Here is a 20049-nt window from a genome sequence, read left to right as displayed (position 1 = left end):
GTGGTCACAAGGAAGGAGAAGCCCAGGCCCTAGCCAGAGAAAGCCACATAAGAAAGAGGAAGAGAGGTGAACAGAGGGGCTGAGAAAGGAGCAGCAGAGAAGGGAGGTAGGGGGATGGGGTTAACCTTTCAGGTGAGGGGTGTGAGGAGGGGACCTCCAGGAGTTGTTCAGCAACTGGCCATTGACGGGACAGAGGAGTAAGCAGGTAGGCTCAGAAAGGAGACACCAGTTGGGGGTGGGGGATGCTTGATGTGGAAATGACTTGGGCCCCCTTGTGTCTGGGAGCCTCCAGGAGGGAGAAGGGTGCTGAGAACAGAGAAAGTCCAGAGGTGGTAGGGGGTGCCTATGGTCACGGCCCAGCTTGCCTTTAGATGCCACGACCCTGGGCAAAGGAATAGGAATCATTTCCCCAAGGCAGGTTTATTGAGCACCTACTCTGTGCCAGGCTGTGTCCTAGGCACTGGAGGTGCAGCCCTGAATAAACAGCCCCCATGTGTAGGACTGTGGGAGATCACAAGCACTAATGAGAGACACTGAGGACAGTGCCTGACACCGGATACAGCACAGTCAGCATGAGCTGGTTTTATTACCATCGCCCAGGACACAAGCGTATCTTTAACGAAGGGCCCTCAGGCAGCCCTCCTGCCTGGACTGGAGTCCTAAGGACAGAAACACCCTCCAGAAGCGGCCGGCTGTACTCCCTGTCAGAGCCCCACCGCCACCGCAGGTGGGGGCTTTCCCGAGGCCAGCTCAGAGGACTGCCCAGGTGCTGCTGCTCCAGGAGGTGCGAACCTTGGGAATGGGGGAGGGGAGTGGGCAGGTCCCTCCAAGTTTGGGGTGCCCTGGGCTGCAGAAGCAGATACTGGTGGGGCTGGGACTCTTGGTTGCTCAGATATCTTGGTGGCTGTCCAGAGGGTCCCACGAGCCCTGCTCCCACCTGCTGTGGCAGTTGCAGGGATGTTTGAAGGCAGTCGTCCCTCTAATAGTAGAGTTCCTGGTCCCACCAGCCTGGGAGAGAGAGGGAGAAAGGAGACTCAGTGCTGGGGGTGCCACTTAGGTGCCTCTGGGCCAGGGGCTCAGAGGTCAGTGCTGGTTGCTATGGAGGGTCAAGGGCTTAGAGGCCAAGTGTTGAGGATCAAAGGTGGGTGCAGCTGCTCAAATGTTTCAGTCCCAGGCCCCCAGTCTCCACACTTACTCCCTGGGCAACAGCGAACTCCAAGCTTCCGGATCTCATCATAGACGAAGATGAGGATGCCGTAGGGCAGGGGGACCAGCCACCACTGGAACCTGAAGGCACATGGCAAGGTGAAGGCCATCCCAGGCCTGTGCCCTACAGCCCCCCCCCTGTCCTTGCCCCTCACAGCCTCTCACCGAATGGGCATGAAGTTGAAGATGTTGGGCATGCCGGGGCAGTAGCACAGGAAGCAGCCGATGCAGACCTGGAACACGATGGCAATCACCAGGATCTTATTCCTGGGGGTGGGCAGGATGGGACAGGCCATTAGGAATTGGGGACGTGATGGAAATCAGGATACTGTGGGTCAAAGTAGGTCAGATGTCAGCAGCAGCAGGGAGGTGTTCTACACACTGAACACTGGAGTGGCCCAGGCCTCTCAGCACCACCCCTTTAGTGAAATGTGGAGGGGGCCATGGGGGGAGCTATTGGTCAGTTAGAAAAGTTTTTTGGCATGTCAGCATCTGGCACCGGCACCCGCTGGCATTTGCCGGCTGTTCTAAACCACAGTCAGGATCTGATGGGAGTTGGGACCAGGGGTTGGAGGGCAGGAACAGGGCCAGCCAGGGACACCTGAAGAAGCCTTGCTGGAAGGCAGAGAGGCGGCGCGTCTTGCGGATGAGGACGTCGGCGATCTGGCACACCTCGATGCTGATGAAGAACACAGTGTAGCAGGTGTACTGCTGGTACAGGCGCTGCCCAAATGTCTGCAGGCCAGGGGCAAACGGAAACAGCCTGAGTCCAGCCTGAGTCCCGGCGGAGAGCCTCTGCAGCCCACAGGGCATAGGGTCCCAGGGCCGTGAACCCCTAAATGCTCTCTCTGCCTTGCGTCAGAGCATGGGGGTTGGGGGAAGGAGAGAGGCAGGGTCTGCCAGGTGTGCAGGACCCCAGACCTTGGGGCCCAGAAACCTCAGCCTAGCAGAGCTTGGATGACAGTGGCCGGGAAAACTGTAGGCTGGGCCGACTGCTTTCATAGTGAAGCGGGGAGGCACCCAAAAGAAAGGGCCTGGGAAAGGGGGATTGAAATCCTCAGATGAGATTTGCAAAGTCCAGTGACTCCAGGGGCCAGGCGGACGGCAAAAATAGGTGAGGCAGGTACCGCGGGCCTTTGGGAACAGAGGGCACATGCCCCATTTAAGGGGGGCAGCCACTATGCAGCCCATTTCTTCAACACAGCTACTTTTTTTTTTTTGAGATAGAATCTCGCTCTGTCACCCAGGCTGGAGTGCAGTGGTGCGATCTCAGCTCACTGCAACTTCCAAATCCCGGGTTCAGGAGATTCTCCTGCCTTAGCCTCCCAAGTAGCTGGAATTACAAGCATGTGCCACCATGCCTGGCAACACAACTCCTAAAACCAGCTAACTGTGGGGATTGCTGACTGCTCCAGGTGCCGAGTGTTGCACGGGCATTAGCTCATTTAATTCTCTGGGTAACCCTAGGAGGTAGATCAGTGGTGCTGGAACTTGAACATGCATGAGAATCCCAGCATGGGCTCCCAGAGGGCTGGGATAGAGCCTGAGAATTTGCATTTCAAACATGTTCCCAGGAGATGCTGATGCTGCTGGTCTGGGAGCAAACTGAAAACCACTGAGGTAGACATTGATATTCTCTCCACTTTGCAGGTGAAAAAACAGGCACAGAGAGCAACCTGCCCAGGGTTACACAGAAAACAGGCATAGAAAGCAACCTGCCCAGGGTTACACAGCTTGTGAGAAGCAGTACCAGACCATAAGTCCAGGCAGTCTAGCTTCAATGTCTACCTTAACCATGACAGTAAATGTTTAAGGGAAATATCCTTGTCTGTATGTAACTCTACAGGTGAACTAAACACATCTGCTGGCCAGATCTAGCCTCACTGTGCTCCAAACCTTCATTAAAATAGGCCACATGTGCAAATACCCTGTGGGAGTGATGCTGTAGGGAAAATAGCAGAATAGGGGCCTGGTTCCACATCTGAGATAATGCATTAGTGTCAGGGCAGAGACACCCATCTGCAGTTGCAATCATCAGAAGCAGGAGTTTGGAGCTGGAGATGGTGGGAAAGGCCCTTGCCCCCAGAACTGGCAGGGAGTCTGGGTGTCCGGGATGCTCTGGCTGAACTCAGTCACATGTGGAGGAACAAGTGGGCCACACACAAGGCAAGTGGCCCGGGGAAGGAGGGAGCCCAGGGATGGGATGGGGCGGGGCAGGGCTCACCCACTCCTGGCCGTAGCTGTCCTGCAGATCTTGTAGGTGGTGGTCCTCCCACTGTGCCCGCAGCCCCACGCACAGCAGTGGGAACCAGCCCTCCTGGGCCATGGCCGTGAAGTAGTCAGTGAAGCCAGCAAAGGACTGAATGGCACCTGGAGAGAGGCAAGGGGACACAGGGAGACAGATGGACACAGAGACAGGGACACAGGAAGAGAGGGACATGAAGAGACAGGGACACAGATACACAAAGGTCAAGAACACACAGAGACAGGGACACAGGAAGAGAGGGACATGAAGAGACAGGGACACAGATACACAAAGGTCAAGGACACAGAGACAGGGACACGGGAAGAGAGGGACATGGAGAGACAGGGACGCGGGAAGAGAGGGACATGGAGAGACAGGGACACAGACACAAAGAAGGTCAAGGACACACAGAGCCAGGGATGCAGAAACAGTGACAGAGACACAGAGGCAGAGAGAGAAGCAGGGACAGAGAGACAGAGACAAGGACAGAGAGAAAAAGACATATCCAGGACCCAAAAAGACAGAAATAGGCAATGACTCAGAGACAGGGTCATGGAGAGCAAGGTCAGAGAGAGAGCAGGGACACAGCGGAACCAGAGAGACTTGTCACAAACAGAGAGGGACATGGAGGACAACGGAGACCCAGGACCAAATGCAGACACTGAGGTCCAGAACCAGCCAGAGCCCAAGGCAGGGCCTGAGGCAGGCGAGCAGCCCAGAGCAGAGCCCCCCACCTCCAGGCTCCTCGGCCCATGGGCACCCACCAATCTGGAAGTACGAGTAGGCAGCCAGGGGCTCGTTGACCAATCTGTCGCGCTTTGGGTTGCGTGGACGCAGGTGCATGATGTCGCTCTCAGCCTTTTCATAGGCCAGGGACACAGATGGGAACTGGCCAGGAGTGGAAGGAACTGGGACTGAGGGTTTGGCTGGGCCCCTGTCCCCTCCACTCCGGGTCCCCCTTCCCCCACTTATGAGCAGGAACAGGACTGAGGTTACCCGGCAGGACCTGCAGGGATGGCACAGCCACACCAGCCTGGACAGCCTGGGCCCCATTGGCCCCTGGGTGTTGGCATCCTGGTGCCCATCTTCATAAGAACATCTGCTTTTATCTTCTCCTTGTCTCCCCCTCTTTCTCTGTTCCTCACTCTGTTTCTCTGTCCCTGTCTCTGGTGTAATTCTCTGTGACTGTATCTGCTTTTGTGCATTTCTGCATCACTCCCTATCTCTGTGTATCTTCAGTCTCTTGGTGTCACCGTACCCCTTCATCTGCTTGTGCCTAGAGTGGCAGCAAAGCATACTGACCACAACCACAGGCTCTGCGACCTGTGACTGCCCGAGCTCAAGTCACAGCCAGGCCACTTATTTGCCCAGTGACCTGGGACAAGCCACTCTACCTGTCTATGCCTCGATGAGCTCATCAGTAAAGTAGGGGTGATAGTAACAAAACTCATCTCATAGCGTGGTTATGAGTACAAAATTAAGGGAATGATCATGTGTTTGCCCAGAGAAAGCACTACATAAATGTTACCGAATAAATACCTGTCAACACAGCCACGCCTCTGGCTGCATTCATGACTGTATCTGTGGTTCTTTTCCGTCTGTCTGCCATGGGGTCTATCTGAGGGCGTTTATTTGTCCGTGTCTGTTTAGGGGCACGTGTCTGTGATTCAAGTTTGGCCAGATACCTGTTCTGTTTCCATCTCTGTCTGAGTATCTGTATCTGAGTCCCTGTGTGTGCATGGGTTGGCCCGGGCCTACCTGAGTGTCCGCCTGTGTGTGCATGGCTGTAGGTCTGTCCATTTAGGTCTGTCCACCTGCCTGCCACCGGTGTGTCCTGCACTGGCTGTCACTGCACACACAGGTCTTGTCTGTCACTCTGTGGCCAAGAGTGTCTGTGGTGGTCTCTGTCCCTCCTGTCCATCTGCGGACAAGTGTCTCTGGGCACCCTGTGGATGGGTACCCTGGGCTGTGGACTTACAATGTCAGTGCAGAGTTCGATGAAGAGGATGGTGATGCACCCGAGGGGCAGGGGCACGCTGACGGTGATGTAGATGAGGTAGGGTGTCAGCTCCGGGATGTTCTTGGTCAACGTGTAGGCAATAGACTTCTTCAGGTTGTCGAAGATCAGTCGACCTGTGGGGTAGGGCGGGCACCTCAGCCTCCTCACAGCCCTCTCCCTCCTGTGCCCACACTGCCTGCCCTCTCCCGGGCCTGGCTCGGACCCTGCTCCACGCCTGTCACAATGGAGGCAAAGTTGTCATCCAGCAGGATCATGTCAGCTGCATTTTTGGCAGCATCCGAGCCAGCGATGCCCATGGCTACTCCGATGTCTGCCTTCTTCAGAGCTGGGGAGTCATTCACACCATCCCCCGTGACGGCCACAATCGCACCCTGCAGGCAGTGGGTGCAGGTGGGTGGGTGGGTGGCCAGTGAGAGGCAGGTCCAAGACCAGCCCCGCCTGTCTGCCTGCCTGCCCACCATCATCAGCAGGGCTCACCAGCCGCTGGCAGCTCTCCACGATCACCAGCTTCTGCTGGGGGCTGGTGCGTGCAAACACCATCTCAGGGTGGGTGCGCAGGGCCTCGACCAGCTCCGATGGGTCCATGTCCTTCAACTGCATGCCATTGATCACACAGGCACGGGCATCCCTGGGGAGGAGATGGGAGGACCTCGCTGGGACCTTGGTCTGTGCCAGATGTGGGGAGAACCCCGGGGAGGTCTGGGGGGGGCTTACTTGCGATTAACCTGGTCTACGGGCACACGGAGGCGGGCAGCGATGTCCTCCATTGTCTCGCTGCCTTCCGAGATGATGCCCACACTGGCTGCAATGGCCTTGGCAGTGATGGGGTGGTCACCCGTTACCATGATCACCTGTGGGGGAACCAGTGGATCAGTGACCCCTTCAGATCAGCCCAATCTCCCTGTCCTCCCTGGGAGACATCTGCTGATACACGTGTTCATTTACTTGACCAAGCATGACCACCTGCTACATGCCTGGGATATAGCAGAGACAAAAGAGACAAAAATCCCTGTCCTTGAGGAGCTGACATTCTAGCAAGGGTGACAGAAAATAAACGAATTACATAGTATGTTAGAAGGTGGAAAAAAACATATTAAGCTTGGTGGAGGAAATGGTGACTCGATTTTAAGTGTACCCAGGGAAGGGCTTCTTGAGAAGGTGATATCTCAGCAGAGACCTGTAAGAGGTGAGAGAGTCAGCCACATGGAAAGCTGGGGAAAGAGTGCTCCTGGCAGAGGGAACAGCAGGTGCAAAGGCGCTGAGGTGAGGGCAGGCCTGAACTGTCGGAGGAACAGCAGGGAGGACAGCATAACCGCAGAGGAGTGAACAAGGAAAGAGGGCTAAGGAACAAGCTTAGAAAGGTAACAAGGCCCTGATCTAACAGGGCCGTAGAGACACGGGAAGGGCTTGGGCATTGCCTGCCTGGCCTTGGCTTTCCCACCCTTGTTTTGTGTTTGGGGAACCACTCCTCTCCCCTAGACCATCAGTTGCAGTGAGGTCCCTGGCTAAGACTGGGTAAGTAAGCCCAGACCTGGCCAATCAAGGTCTTCCATCCCCCAGCCACAGTGACTGGCTCAGGGATGAATGAGTGACCCAATCTGGTGCTACTGCAAAAGAGGCACTCTTTTTTTGTGGGGTGGCTAAGTAGGTGGGAGTTAAGTTTGAGCTGCTGGAGCAGGGGTGTGTGTGTCCCCAAGTGAAGGGAGTGCCTGCACATAAAGCCAGCAGAGAGAAGAGCAGAGCTGAGACATGGAGAAAGGAAAATTCCTCATGACACTGAGCTCCTGGATCTGGCTAGACCTGAAGCTTAATTCCCCAGAATTTTTCAGTATCATAAACCAATGCATTTTGGTTCAAGCCAGTTTCAGGTGGGTTTGTCGTGGGGTTCTTCAACCCAAATCCTGCTGCCATCCTGTCCCCACCCCACTTGTTCCTCCCCGCAGTGGCATACCCGGATGCCTGCAGTGCGACACTTGAGCACAGCATCAGGGACGGTGGCCCGGGGTGGGTCAATCATGGATACAAGTCCCGCAAAGCAGAGGCCGCTAGATGGAAAGTTCATGGCCTCTACGTCGAAGGCATAGCCAGGCGGGTAGTCCTTCTCATTCAGGTAGAGCTGGCAGAAGCCTGACCGGAAAAGGAGAAGTCAGGGCGGAGCCCTGGGCAGACCCTTTCTTAGCAGGGCAGGAAATGGGTAAAATAACCAGGCCCCTTGCACCAAACACTTATGGATGCCTGACCCTGTGCTGACCCCTTCACTCACATTATATGAATCTACCCTCACAACCACCCTGTGAGGCCCATTCTCGTCTTACAGATGAGGAAACTGAGGCTCAGAGAGGGGACATTTCTTGCCAGAGGTCACGCAGCAAGTAAAAGGCCCAGAATTGGACCACAGATCTGCTTTTTAGGGTAGAGGCAGCGAAGTTTAAGGCGTCAGGACAAAAATTGGGAGAGGTCAGAGGTCAGGATACGGATGAAAAGTCCAGGTGAGGACTGGGATCAAGGTAGAAAGTGAGGACAGACAGGGGTCAGGACTGGTACAGGGAAAGTCAAGGGTGAGGCTGTGGACTGGGACAGATCAGCCAGCAGCCAGGGATGAGGACGGGACACGGCTGGGCCGGGAGGGGTGGGCAGGGTCTGTGCTAGCTCCTCCTCGCACCTGGAGTCTCCTCCCCTGCCCAGGGGTCTCACCGAGCACGCGTTCGCCCAGGCCTCCCAGGCTGAGGTAGGCGGTCTGGAAGGCCTCGCGCCACTGCTCGTCCAGCGGCAGCTCCTGGCCCTTGATAAGGATGGAGCTGCAGCGCTCCAACACGCGCTCGGGGGCGCCCTTCATCACCAGCAGGTGTCGCGGGTCCCGCGGGTCCTCCAGCGTGTGGATGGACAGCTGTGGGCGGGGAGGGGCGGGGCTGTGGACGAGGGAACGGGGCGGGGCTGAGGAGAGGGGCGGGGCCGAGAGGTCGGTGAGGGGTCTGAGAGCTGCGGGGAAGGGTGAAGATGGAAGATGGAGGCCTTGTGTGGAGGGGTCCTTAGTAGAAGGTGAGCGTTAAGGCGGGGCTAGGCGCAGATCTGGGGTCCCAGACGCAGGGAATGAACAGAATTAGGGTGCGGAGTTGGGCCGGGGGCGGGATTTGGAGAGCGAGGTGCACCCCATGGACAGTCCCGCCGAGGAGAAGCTGTGGGCGGGGCTGGGTGGTGGGCGGGACCTTGCCTCTGGTGGACCGGGCCATAGGCGGAGCGGGAGATGGGGTGGGGTTTGGCTGCGGAGAGAAGGGGCAGGGAGCGAAGCCCCTCGTGGCCAGCTGGTGTGGGTGTGGCCTGGGGGCGGGGCCCGAGGTGGGCGGGCCCAGGCCGTGGGCGGGGCCGGCTGCGCACCTGGAACTTGTTGGTGGAGTTGAAGGGGATCTCGCAGACTTTCGGGAAGCGGTCGCGGTAGCCCATGGCGTTGCCCAGCGTCAGCTCCGAGAACTTGAGCAGCGCCGTCTCCGACGCGTCTCCAATCACGATGCGCTGGGAGCGGGGACCGTTGTCAGGGCAGAAGCCGGCTACACCAGGCTCCCGGGATTCCCTGGAGGCCCCCTGGCTCTCACCTTGGGCACAGGCACTGCATCCTGGCCGGACTTGAAGGCGGCGCGGTTGCACAGGGTGAGCACCCGGCACAGCGCCCGCCACGTCTCCGAGGACTGGTCAAACGTCTGCCCTGCAGACCAGGCGTCCAGGCTGGATCCCGCACGGCTGCTCTCCCGGACCAGAACCGAGGCCCCTCCTCCTAGGCTCATATCGCGGGCTCCCTCCCCAGACCTGGGTGGGATTGGGTTCCACCCAACCCTGATGGACCCAAACCCCGGATGACCCTTCCCTCTAGACCCAGTAGCGAGTCTCCTTTGAGACCTGGAGCCGAGCCGCCCCCTCTTCGTACAAAGCCCTCCCTACCTCCCTAGCCCCCTTCAGGTCTCCACCATCCACCAGATCCTGCCCTGGCACCTGTGCCCTCCCTCCCCCACACCTGACTGGTCTTCCGTGGTGTCAGCTGTGTGGATGTGGTTGTCAAACCACAGATGGGACACAGTCATGCGGTTCTGAGTGAGAGTCCCTGTCTTGTCTGAGCAGATCACTGAAGTGGAGCCCAGTGTCTCCACCGCCTCCAGGTTCTTGACCACGCAGTTCTTACTGGCCAGGCGCTTGGCTGTCAGGGACAGGCAGACCTGGGGAAGGGGTGAGCACCGCAGGCTGGGGACCCACCCTTGCTTCCAGTCCTCTTCCCTGCCTCACAGAACCGGGAAGGCTTTACCCTAGCCGCAGGGCTGCGTGTGCAACGTGCTTCTGCAAAAACCAGGTGTTTTCTTGGCCCCAGCTTTTGTTCAGCCAGTGCTTTGTTTGGGACTCCTTCCCCAGGCTGCCCAGATACAGTAGCGAGGCCCCTCTCTGAGCTGTCCCAGCCGGGGTTCTGAAAATTCTCTTCACACAGTCAAAATGAGAACAGGAACTGTCCCTGCACCTCCCTGGGGACTGGTCTGGAGCTGGGTGCTGACTGCGGAAGGCCTGGTGACATGCTGGCTGCCTGCACAGGACCTCAGCCTCTTCCGGTCAAGGACCAGGCCTCGTCATCTCTGCACCCTCAATGTGTGGCACAGGACTTGGCCCAGGGTTGCCTCGGGAAGGACTTGCTGAATGAGTGGATGATGGGAAGGTGGGAGAATGGATGGGAGCCGAGTGGACAGATAGACAGGCAGGGAGGTGATGGGGGAAGTGTGGAGGAAAGAACAGATGGTTGAGCAGGCCCCTCAGCTCCCTGCATCCCCGCCTGCCCCCACTCACTGTGACAGTGGCCAGCAGCCCCTCAGGCACATAGGCCACCACGATGGCCATGAAGAAGACCATGGCCCGCAGGAAGGTATAGCCAATGCACATGGCCACGATAAAAAATGTGGCACCGAAGAGAATGGCCAGGCCCGCAATGATGTCCACAAAATGCTCGATCTCGATAGCGATGGGTGTCTTCTCGTTTTCCACCCCCGACGCCAGCGATGCGATGCGCCCAATGATGGTGCGGTCGCCCGTGTTCACCACCAGGCCCTGCGCGGTGCCTACAGGGGGAGCAAGGCGTGACTCAGGGATAGGGGGCGGCAGTGGGGTGTGCACTGCCGTGTGAGCTGAAGGACAGCCAGTCACCGCCAGTGGAGGATGTGACCTGGGAGAGGGTAGTGACAGTGGGAGACAGAGAAGCAGTGTGCCCCAGGGAGTTGGCAGTCATGCAGGGGAGAGACAGGGAGGCAGAATCCCCCTGTCCTAGAAGGTAGCAAGAGAGAGGCCAGTGGAGGCAGCGGTTACTGGGCAGGCAGGCGAGGGCTTCACAGACCCTCAAGGCACATGGTGGAGAAGAAGGCGATGTTGCGGGTCTCCAGAGGGCTCTCGTGGGTGCACTCGGGTGAGCGGGTCTGTGGCTCGGACTCCCCCGTCAGAGAGGAGTTGTCCACCTTGCAGCCCTGGGCCGCCAGGATGCGGATGTCGGCGGGTACTCTGTCCCCGCCTTTCATCTCCACCAGGTCGCCCACCACCAGCTGGTCGGCGTTGATCTGGAATTTGTCTCCGTCGCGGATGACAGTGGCTTGCTGCAGGGCAGGGGCGCCAAAGTTGAGGTGGACGGGGGTGGGGGTAGGAGCTGCTGCATGTGGGGAGGTAAAGGATGAGGAGAACTGGGACCCATGGGGAGAGACGGAGGCCACGGATGAGGGACAGGTTGGGCCTGATGGAAGGAGGCTACAGGAGCAGTTTGGAGTCTCCGGGATCTGGAGTGGCTGGGTGCTGGGGAACCCACCTGGGGCACAAGGTTCTTAAAGCTGGCGATGATGTTGGTGCTCTTGAATTCCTGGTAGTAGCCAAAGCAGCCGGTGACGACAACCACAGCAATGAGAGCGATTGCCAGGTACAGCTGGGGACAGGGACGGGGCTGGGGTTATTCAGAGGGGCCGGAAGCTGCCTGCCTGAGGCCACCTGCCTGCTTCCTGGTGCCCTGGTGTTCTTGGTTTTCCCCATACTTTTCCCCACCTACTAGGAAGCTCCATGCACCATTCCCTGTAGCCTTTAGCCCCCTCCCATGTCCCTCATATCCCACACTTGCCTGCCCTGTCTTCTCAGTGTTTTGTGTTTCTGTGTATATTTCATATCCTCTGGCCCTGAATCCTCAATCTTCCATGTCCCCATATCTGTGACTTGTGCCCCAAATCACTGTGTGCCTTGGTCTGATGCATTCTCTTCTCCTGTGTCCCAAGCCTTGCATTCCCCATGTCCACTGTCCCATGTCTCCTCCTGTCCCCATGGCCTGTATTCCCTGTGTCTCCAGTTTCACATCCTGGGTTTTCCATAATCTGCTGCCACCCTCTGTGTCCCCTGGGCCCCCTCGTCCCTGCATCCTCACATCCCCATCCCTGCGTGTGCTGTGGACCTTGTGCGTCATGGTCTGTGTCCTCCGTGGCCACGGCCCCCATGTTCCAGCTCTCCAGTCACTGTGTCTCGTGTCTCCCATGTCTGCGTATCTCCGAGTTCCCATCCTGTGTCCCGTGGCCATGACTTTTTGAGCCTCTGTCCGATGTCACATGTCCCTGAGTCCCCATGTCCCTTGCCCTCATCTCTGCCATGTGTCCAATGTCCCTTGCCCTGTACCTCCATTTCCTCTCTGTCTCTGTGCTTCTATGTCTCGTGTTTTGTGTCTACGTGCTGTGTCCTGAGGCTTGTGTCCCTGCCCTGGTGTCCCATGTCTGAGTCCCAAGGTCTCCTGTTCCCCGTGCCCCAGTCTGTCCTGTGTCTGCACTGCATGTCCTCTGCTTCCAAGTCCCATCTCTTTTTTTTTTTTTTTTTTTTTTTTTTTTAGATGCAGTCTCGCTCTGTCGCCCAGGCTGGAGTGCAGTGGCACGGTCTTGGCTCACTGCAACCTCCACCTCCTGGGTTCAAATGATTCTCCTGCCTCAGGCTCCCGAGTAACTGGGATTACAGGTGCCCGCCACCACGCCTAGCTACTTTTTGTAATTTTAGTAGAGATGGGGTTTTGCCATGTTGGCCAGGCTGGTCTCGAACTCCTGACCTCAGGTGATCTGCCCGCCTCGGCCTCCCAAAGTGCTGGGATTACAGGCATGGGATTACGCGCCCAGCCTCCAAGTCCCATCTCTTACGTATCGCATTGCCACTCTCTTTATGCCCCCACCTATGTCCCCATACCCGAGACTCACCCCAGTGTCCCTGTGTCCTGTGTCCTTGGGTCTGCCCCATCCATATCCCAATGTCCTCCACCCCCCATGACCCCTGTCTTGAGACTGCCTTTCGTATTCCTCTATCCCCATCCTCCTCTGCCCCTCTTGTCCCAAGTCCCATGCTCAGTTTCTTCCATCCCCAGGTCCCCGTGTCCCAAGCCTGTCCCCACAACATGGCTCACATTGTCGTCGGTGGTGAGGTCCCCCTCACTGGCCTGGATGGCAAAGGCAATGAGGCAGATGGCGGCGGCCACCCACATGAGGCACTGCAGGCCCCCGGCCAGCTGCCTTGCAAACTTGACGTACTCTGGGGTGCCCCGTGGTGGCCGCAGTGCATTGGGCCCGTCCCGCAACAGCAGCTCAGCAGCCAGGCTCGCAGACAGGCCCTGGGACAGAGGGGCAGGGCGAGGCAGTGCTGGGGGCTTTCCTCCATATGCACACCCCGCAGGAAGCCCCCGCCTCAGTTTCCCTTCCCCAGCTCATCCATCCTGCTCCTTCTCATCTCTTTGTCTCTTGGTTCCTGCCCCTACCCCGTCTCTCCCTCCCTCCTTCATCTCTCCCTTTGTCTCTCTCTCCTCCCTCACCTTTCTGTGTGTCTCTCTCCTGCTGCTCCCTCCGTATTTGTCTCTGCCTTTTCTGTCTTGCTGTCTCTTTTCATCTACTCCTCTCTCCGTCTCTGTGTCTAGCCCTTTCTAATGCTTTCTCCCTTCTCTCCCTCTCCTTCTCCCTCTCTCTCCCTCTCTCCATCTCCCTCCCTGTCTCTTTGCCTCTCTCCCTCTCTCTCTCCCTCTTTCCTCCCTCCCTCTCTCCCTTTCTCCCCTCTCCATCTCCCTCCCTCTCTCCTTCCCTCCATCCCTCTTTCCCTCTCTCCCTCCCTCCCTATCTCCATCTCTCCATATCTTCCTCTCTTCATCTCTCCCTTTCCCTCTCTCTCTCCTCTCTCCATCTCCCTCCTTCCATCTCCCTGTCCCTCTCTCTCTCCCTCTCTCCATCTCCCTCTCTCTCCCTCTCTCTCTCCTCTCTCCATCTCCCTCCTTCCATCTCCCTGTCCCTCTCACTCTCCCTCTCTCCATCTCCCTCTCTCTCCCTCTCTCTCTCCTCTCTCCATCTCCCTCTCTCTCCCTCCCTCTCTCTCTCTCCATCTCCCTCCTTCCATCTCCCTGTCTTTCTCTCTCTCCCTCTCCCCATCTCCCTCTCTCTCCCTCCCTCTCTCTCTCTCCATCTCCCTCCTTCCATCTCCCTCTCCCTGTCTCTCTCCCGCTCTCCATCTCCCTCTCTCTCCTCCCTCTCTCTCTCTCCATCTCCCTGTCCCTCTCTCTCTCCCTCTCTCCATCTCCCTCTCTCTCCCTCCCTCTCTCTCTCTCTCCCTCTCTCTCTCTCCATCTCCCTGTCCCTCTCTCTCCCTCTCTCCATCTCCCTCTCTCTCCCTCCCTCTCTCTCTCTCCATCTCCCTCCTTCCATCTCCCTCTCCCTCTCTCTCTCCCTCTCCCTCTCTCTCTCCCTCTCCCTCTCTCTCTCCCTCTCCCTCTCTCTCTCCTCTCCCTCTCTCTCTGTCCCTCTCTCCATCTCTCCCTCTCTCTCCTCTCCCTCTCTCTCTCCCTCTCCCTCTCTCTCTCCCTCTCCCTCTCTCTCTCCCTCTCCCTCTCTCTCTCCCTCTCCCTCTCTCTCTCCCTCTCCCTCTCTCTCTGTCCCTCTCTCTCCATCTCTCCCTCTCTCTCTCCCTGTCTCCATCTCCCTCCTTCCATCTCCCTCTCCCTCTCTCTTTCCCTCTCTCCATGTCCCTCCTTCCATCTCCCTCTCCCTCCCTCTCTCCCCCTCTACTCTCTGTACCCTCCCAGTCTCCAGCTCACCTTGGTAGCACTGGTCTGGTATTTCTGTTCCAGCTCCACCACTGACAGCTGGTGGTCGTTCTGTGTGGTGGGGTGGGGGCAGGGTGCTTGCTCTGGGCTCTCCTGGCCCCCTCACCACCCACTGCCTGGTTCCCAGCCCACCCTCCAGCTCCTGCCCCTCCCCAGCCGGAGCTCACAATCTCCATCTCCTTCTTCATGTTCTCCAGTTTCTCCTTCCTCTTGCCACCCCCGCCACCCGCCTTCTTCTTCTTGCTCATCTTGGCAGCCATGTCCCCGCCAGGGCCAGGACCCAGCTCCACCGAGTAGAGCTCGTAGTTCTCCTGAGGATGGATGGGATGGAGGGAGGGAGAACTCAGATTCCACTGCAACCCCCGTCCCCACTGCACCCCGGACCCCTGGGCCCCACTCACGGCCTTCCCCATGGTGCCCGGTGCCTGTGCTCCCACCCGACAGAGCCTGGGCCCAGACCAGTCCTGATATACCCAGGGAGGGCAAGGGGTGGAGCAGAACCGCCCGACCACAGCTGATTACAGGGCTCCTTGGGGTGACCTCTAGGCCTGGGCGCCTCAGGCATTCCCTCCTGGGCTGGCCCCCCCTGCCCAGATCCCCCCATGTCAACCTGCCCTGAGATCAGGGAGCCCCTGGGAACCGCCCCAGCAACAAGAAGAACAAACATAAGGTGCTCATTATGTGCTAGGCATTGTGCTGACGGCTTCCATGTGCTAACTTATTTAACCTTCCAATAACCCTTTGAGGGGACAAGACCCCTTACAGATGGGGAAACTGAGGCATGGAGGGGTTGAGTCATTCTCCTATGGCTCCATCACAGGCTAGGATGTAACAGAGTGAGAACCAGATCGGCTGGCTGCAGAGTGTCCTCTTTCAGTCTAAATAGCACGTGCCTGATCAACTGAAGAGGAGGGTGCTCCCACACTCTTTTTTTTTTTTTTGAGATGGAGTCTCACTCTGTCACCCAGGCTGGCGTGCAGTGGTGCAATCTCAGCTCACTGCAACCTCTGCCTCCTGGGTTCAAGCAATTCTCCTGCCTCAGCCTCCTGAGTAGCTGGGACTACAGGCACACACCACCACACCCAGCTAATTTTTGTACTTTTAGTAGAGACGGGGTTTCACCATGTTGGCCAGGCTGGTCTCGAACTCCTGACCTCAGGTGATCCACCCACCTTGGCCTCCCAAAGTGCTGGGATTACAGGCGTGAGCCACCACACCCTGCCATGCTTACAACACTCTCTATGGTGGCTGAATGTCTACTGAACTCTGACTATTCACTATGGGCTGGGTGTGCTCTGTGTGTCACTCGAATGGTTTCCTTAGCATCTAACAGCAGCCCTGTAAAGTGATATTCTCTTCTTAGCCCCTATCAGGGACTTTGCAGAAGATTTCAACGTCTAAGAATTAGGGACAGGGTTCCAGCCCGGGCTTGACACCAGAGCCTGGCTCTTCTATGGCACCACCAATGGAAAAACCCAAACCTCACCACAGCAGCACCCCACACGTGCCAGGCTCTGCACGTGTGACCTCACGGGTCTTTGCAAAAAACCCTGTGCAGGCAGCACTATCATTCCTGTTGTGCAGAGGGGGAAACTGAGGCTCACAGGGACTCACATATCCAGCTAGAGACTTTACAGCTCTCAACCATTCCCCATCCCTACCCTAGATGGGGAAACCAAGGTGTAACGTGGGGAAAGGATGGGTCCAAGGGTCTTGGCTTGATCTTGGTGTTTGGTGACAGATGCCAGGAGGCCTGGGGACTCCCTCCTCATCCCTCAGGTAGGGACCTCCATGGGCAGCAGCAGCGAGGGGCTGGGCCAGTGGAATGGTGGGGGCCTTGGTATGTTATGGGGTGAGCGTGTCTCCAGGAGCAGGTGAGCGTACGCCTGATAAGATAACTGCCCTGGCAATGTCCTTCTCTGCTGGGGCAGGTCACCTGGGAAACTCAAAGCTGTTGGGCAGCCGGAGCTCCTCCCCACACCCACATGGCTGGTCATCCCCAGCCTGCTAGAAGAAACCTCCAAAGAAGAGGCAGCGTGGGGCCGCACACTGTCCTTGCAGTGAATTTACCCACTCGCTGGGCGCCCGTCAGCTCTGAGCCATGTGTGTCAAACAGCTTGTGTCACCCCTCTGCTTACAACCCTCCAAAGCCTTCCCTTCCCACTCAGAATAAACTGCACTCCTTCCTGCAACATCTGGCCCTGGTCACCTATCCTGCCTCTGTCGCTACTAGGTTTCCAGGGGCACTGGCCTCTCTGCTGCACTTTGCACAGACCAAGGTCGTTCCTGCTTCAGGACCTTGGCACTTACAGCTCCTTCTGCCTGGGCCCCCTTCCTTAGATGTCTGCACTGGCTTTCTCATCTCCTTCAGGTCTCAGCTCAAATGTCACCTCTTCAGAGAGTCCACTCTGTAATACTGCACACTGTGTTCTGTTCCTTTACCCCACTGTATTTACACCTCTTACTCCAACCTGACACTGTGTTTTCATTTGTTTGGTGTTCATTAGAAAGAGGACTGGGCTGGGCACTGTGACTCACATCTGTAATCCTAGCACTCTGGAAGGCTGAGGTGGATGGATCATGAGGTCAAGAGTTCGAGACCAGCCTGGCCAACACGGTGAAACCCTGTCTCTACTAAAAATACAAAAATTAGCTGGATGTGGTGGTGTGTGCCTGTAATCCCAGCTACCCGGGAGGCCGAGGCGGGAGAATCACTTGAACCTGGGAGGTGGAAGTTGCAGTGAGCCGAGATCATGCCACTGCACTCCAGCCTGGGTGACAGAGTGAGACTCTGTCTCAAAAAAAAAGAGAAAAATAGATAGATAATAGATGTTAGACAGGTAGATGGATATATAAATGATAGATGATTGATAGATTTTATTTTTTTGAGACAGAGTCTTTCTCTATCGCCCAGGCTGTAGTGAAGTGGCATAATCTTGGCTCATTGCAACCTCTGTCTTCTGGATTCAAGCGATTCTTGTGCCTCAGCCTCCCAAGCAGCTGGGGTTACAGGCACCCACCACTGTGCCCAGCTAATTTCTGTATTTTCAGTAGAGGCAGGGTTTCACCATGTTGGCCAGGATGGTCTTGAACTCCTGGTCTCAAGTGATCCACCCACCTCGGCCTCCCAAAGTGCTGGGATTACAGGCATGAGCCACCACACCTGGCCAGAATTTTTTAAATTTTTGGCAGAATCATTTGAGAGCAGGTTGGAGACAGGATCCCCTTTATCCATACTTAGGCATGTGTCTTCTATGAATAAGGACATTTTCTTACCTAATCACAGTCTAATGATCAAATTCAGGAAATTAACATTAATAAAACACTAGTAAATAATCTAGAGCAAGCTTGTCCAACCCATGGCCTGCAGGCCACATGTGGCCCAGGACTGCTTTGAATGCTGCCCAATACAATTCGTAAACTTTCTTAAAACATTATGAGATTTGTTTGCAATTTTTTTTTTTTAGCTCATCAACTATTGATAGTGTTAATGTATTTTATGTGTGACCCAGGACAATTCTTCTTCCAATGTGGCCCAGGGAGGCCAAAAGATTGGACACCCATGATTTAGAGGATTTATTTGAATTTCCCCAGTTTTCCCACTAATGTCGTTTTCCTAGTCCAGGATCCAGTCCGGGACCACACCTCAACATTTTGTTGCCGTGTCTCCTTGGCTTCCTCCATTGCATGACAATTCCTCCGTCTTTCCTTGTCTTTCATGACCTTGGCGTTTTGGAAGAGTATGCGTCAGTGATTTTGTAGACTTCGCTCAGTGTGGGTTTGCTGCTGGTTCTTCGTGATTAGGTTCGGGTTGTGTGCTTTTGGCAGGAACACAGAAGGGATGTGTGTCCCCCTGTCCCCTGCCCCAGAGCATCATCGTGTCAGGCCATGCCCCATTTTTGAGTCTGTAACTTGTCTAGAGCAGGGTGGACATGGTGGGGAGTGGTCTCAAGAACCTGAGGGAGTGATCAGGAAACCATTCTATGCCCTCTTTACTTTTTACTCAAAACAGTGCCACAGCCAGGGCTGGCACCCAGCTGCCCTAGTGGTTAAAGTAATTGAAATACAGCCACTGCCTGAGCCCCCAGCACTTCCCCTAAGATTCCAGACCTCCCACACCCAACCCCTTAAAGTGGATGCCTGTGCCAGCCCCAAGGCCTTGTCTTTTTTTTTTTTTTTTTTTTTGAGATGGAGTCTGGCTCTGTTACCCAGGCTGAAGTGCAGTGGCATGATCTTGGCTCACTGCAACCTCCACCTCCTGGGTTCAAGCGATTCTCCTGCCTCAGCCTCCCAAGTAGCTGGGACTACAGGCGCGTACCACCATGCCCAGCTAATTTTTGTATTTTTAGTAGAGACGGGGTTTTGCCATGTTGGCCAGGCTGGTCTCCAACTCCTTACCTCAAGTAATCCACCCACTTCAGCCTCCCAAAATGCTGGGATAACAGGTGTGAGCCAGCACGCCCAGCCACCCTTGTCCATTCTGACCGTCCCCTGCTCAGCTAGGTTCATGGGTAAATACTTTTACCTACTCCCCTGATTTTGCAGTCTTCAGATGGTACGCAAGTTGTGTGTTTTTGTGAGGAAGGTCTTTGCTTGGGCCATTTATTATTTCACCGTGTGTCTAAGCAATACTAACCCCTGTCTCTGGGAGGTGAACACAGAGGCCTTAGTCCACAGGCAGGATCTGAATAAGTTGGGAAGTGTTCCAAGTCTTTGGCACCCTGGAATGCAGCCTGGGTGGACCGCACAATGCCATTTCAGGCGGATGGACAACACCTGGCACAACTCAGGGGCAAAGAAACTTCTCACAAGAATGTTGCAAGCGTGACACGGTCCACAGTAGTGCAAGTTTCTCTGAGCCTGGGGCGCACAGAACATTGGAAACTTTTTTGAGAATAATTAGTGGTCAGAATTGAAAAAAATTTTCTTGAGAAAGAGGGGGCAGAGGACAGACTATTAAATGGATGGTGGTCCAGGAGCGGTGGCTCATGCCTGTAATCCCAGCACTGGGAGGCCAAGGCGGGCATATCACTGGAGGTCAGGAGTTCGAGACCAGCCTGGCCAGCATGGTGAAACCCTGTCTCTACTAAAAATACAAAACTCCGGCCGGGCGCAGTGGCTCACGCCTGTAATCCCAGCACTTCGGGAGACCAAGGCGGGTGGATCACAAGGTCAGGAGTTCAAGACCAGCCTGACCAACAGGGTGAAACCCCGTCTTTACTAAAAATACAAAAATCAGCTGGGCATGGTGGCGCATGCCTGTAATCCCAGCTACTCAGGAGGCTGAGGCAGGAGAATTGCTTGAACCTGGGAGGTGGAGGTTGCAGTGAGCCAAGACTGCACCACTGTACTCCAGCCTGGGCGACAGAGCGCGACTGCGTCTCAAAAAAAAAAAAAAAAAATTTGCCGAGTGCAGTGGCGGGTGCCTGTAGTCCCAGCAACTCGGGAGGCTGAGGCAGGAGAATCTCTTGA

The 20049-nt window shown here is 56.3% G+C and overlaps 1 protein-coding gene across 4 annotated transcripts; it reads right to left on the bottom strand.

Moving 5' to 3' along the window:
* Window positions 1–557: 557 nt before the first annotated feature.
* On the bottom strand, window positions 558–14700 carry ATP4A (ATPase H+/K+ transporting subunit alpha). Of its 4 annotated transcripts, none has more exons than XM_030820133.1 (20): window positions 14569–14700; window positions 12901–13104; window positions 11290–11403; window positions 10831–11083; window positions 10290–10558; window positions 9478–9676; window positions 9062–9171; window positions 8847–8981; window positions 8166–8358; window positions 7423–7598; window positions 6186–6322; window positions 5949–6099; window positions 5674–5842; window positions 5430–5584; window positions 4216–4339; window positions 3431–3576; window positions 1808–1941; window positions 1372–1473; window positions 1196–1287; window positions 558–1008 (listed from the first exon to the last, which is right to left on the bottom strand). In XM_030820133.1, the coding sequence occupies exons 2-20, from the start codon at window positions 12976–12978 to the stop codon at window positions 980–982; spliced, it is 2766 nt and encodes a 921-aa protein (XP_030675993.1). In that variant the 5' UTR covers window positions 12979–13104; window positions 14569–14700; the 3' UTR covers window positions 558–979. The 4 variants fall into 4 exon arrangements, with proteins under 4 accessions (XP_030675993.1, XP_030675994.1, XP_030675995.1 ...); XM_030820134.1 differs by lacking the exon at window positions 14569–14700 and adding an exon at window positions 13303–13383; XM_030820135.1 differs by lacking the exons at window positions 558–1008; window positions 1196–1287; window positions 4216–4339 and having other exon boundaries at window positions 1380–1473.
* Window positions 14701–20049: the final 5349 nt, after the last annotated feature.

Source organism: Nomascus leucogenys, chromosome 10 (genome assembly GCF_006542625.1).
Source record: "Nomascus leucogenys isolate Asia chromosome 10, Asia_NLE_v1, whole genome shotgun sequence".
Lineage (NCBI taxonomy): Eukaryota > Metazoa > Chordata > Mammalia > Primates > Hylobatidae > Nomascus > Nomascus leucogenys.
The sequence above is the reverse complement of the archived record's forward strand: the minus strand, read 5'-3'. Positions and strand labels throughout refer to the sequence as shown.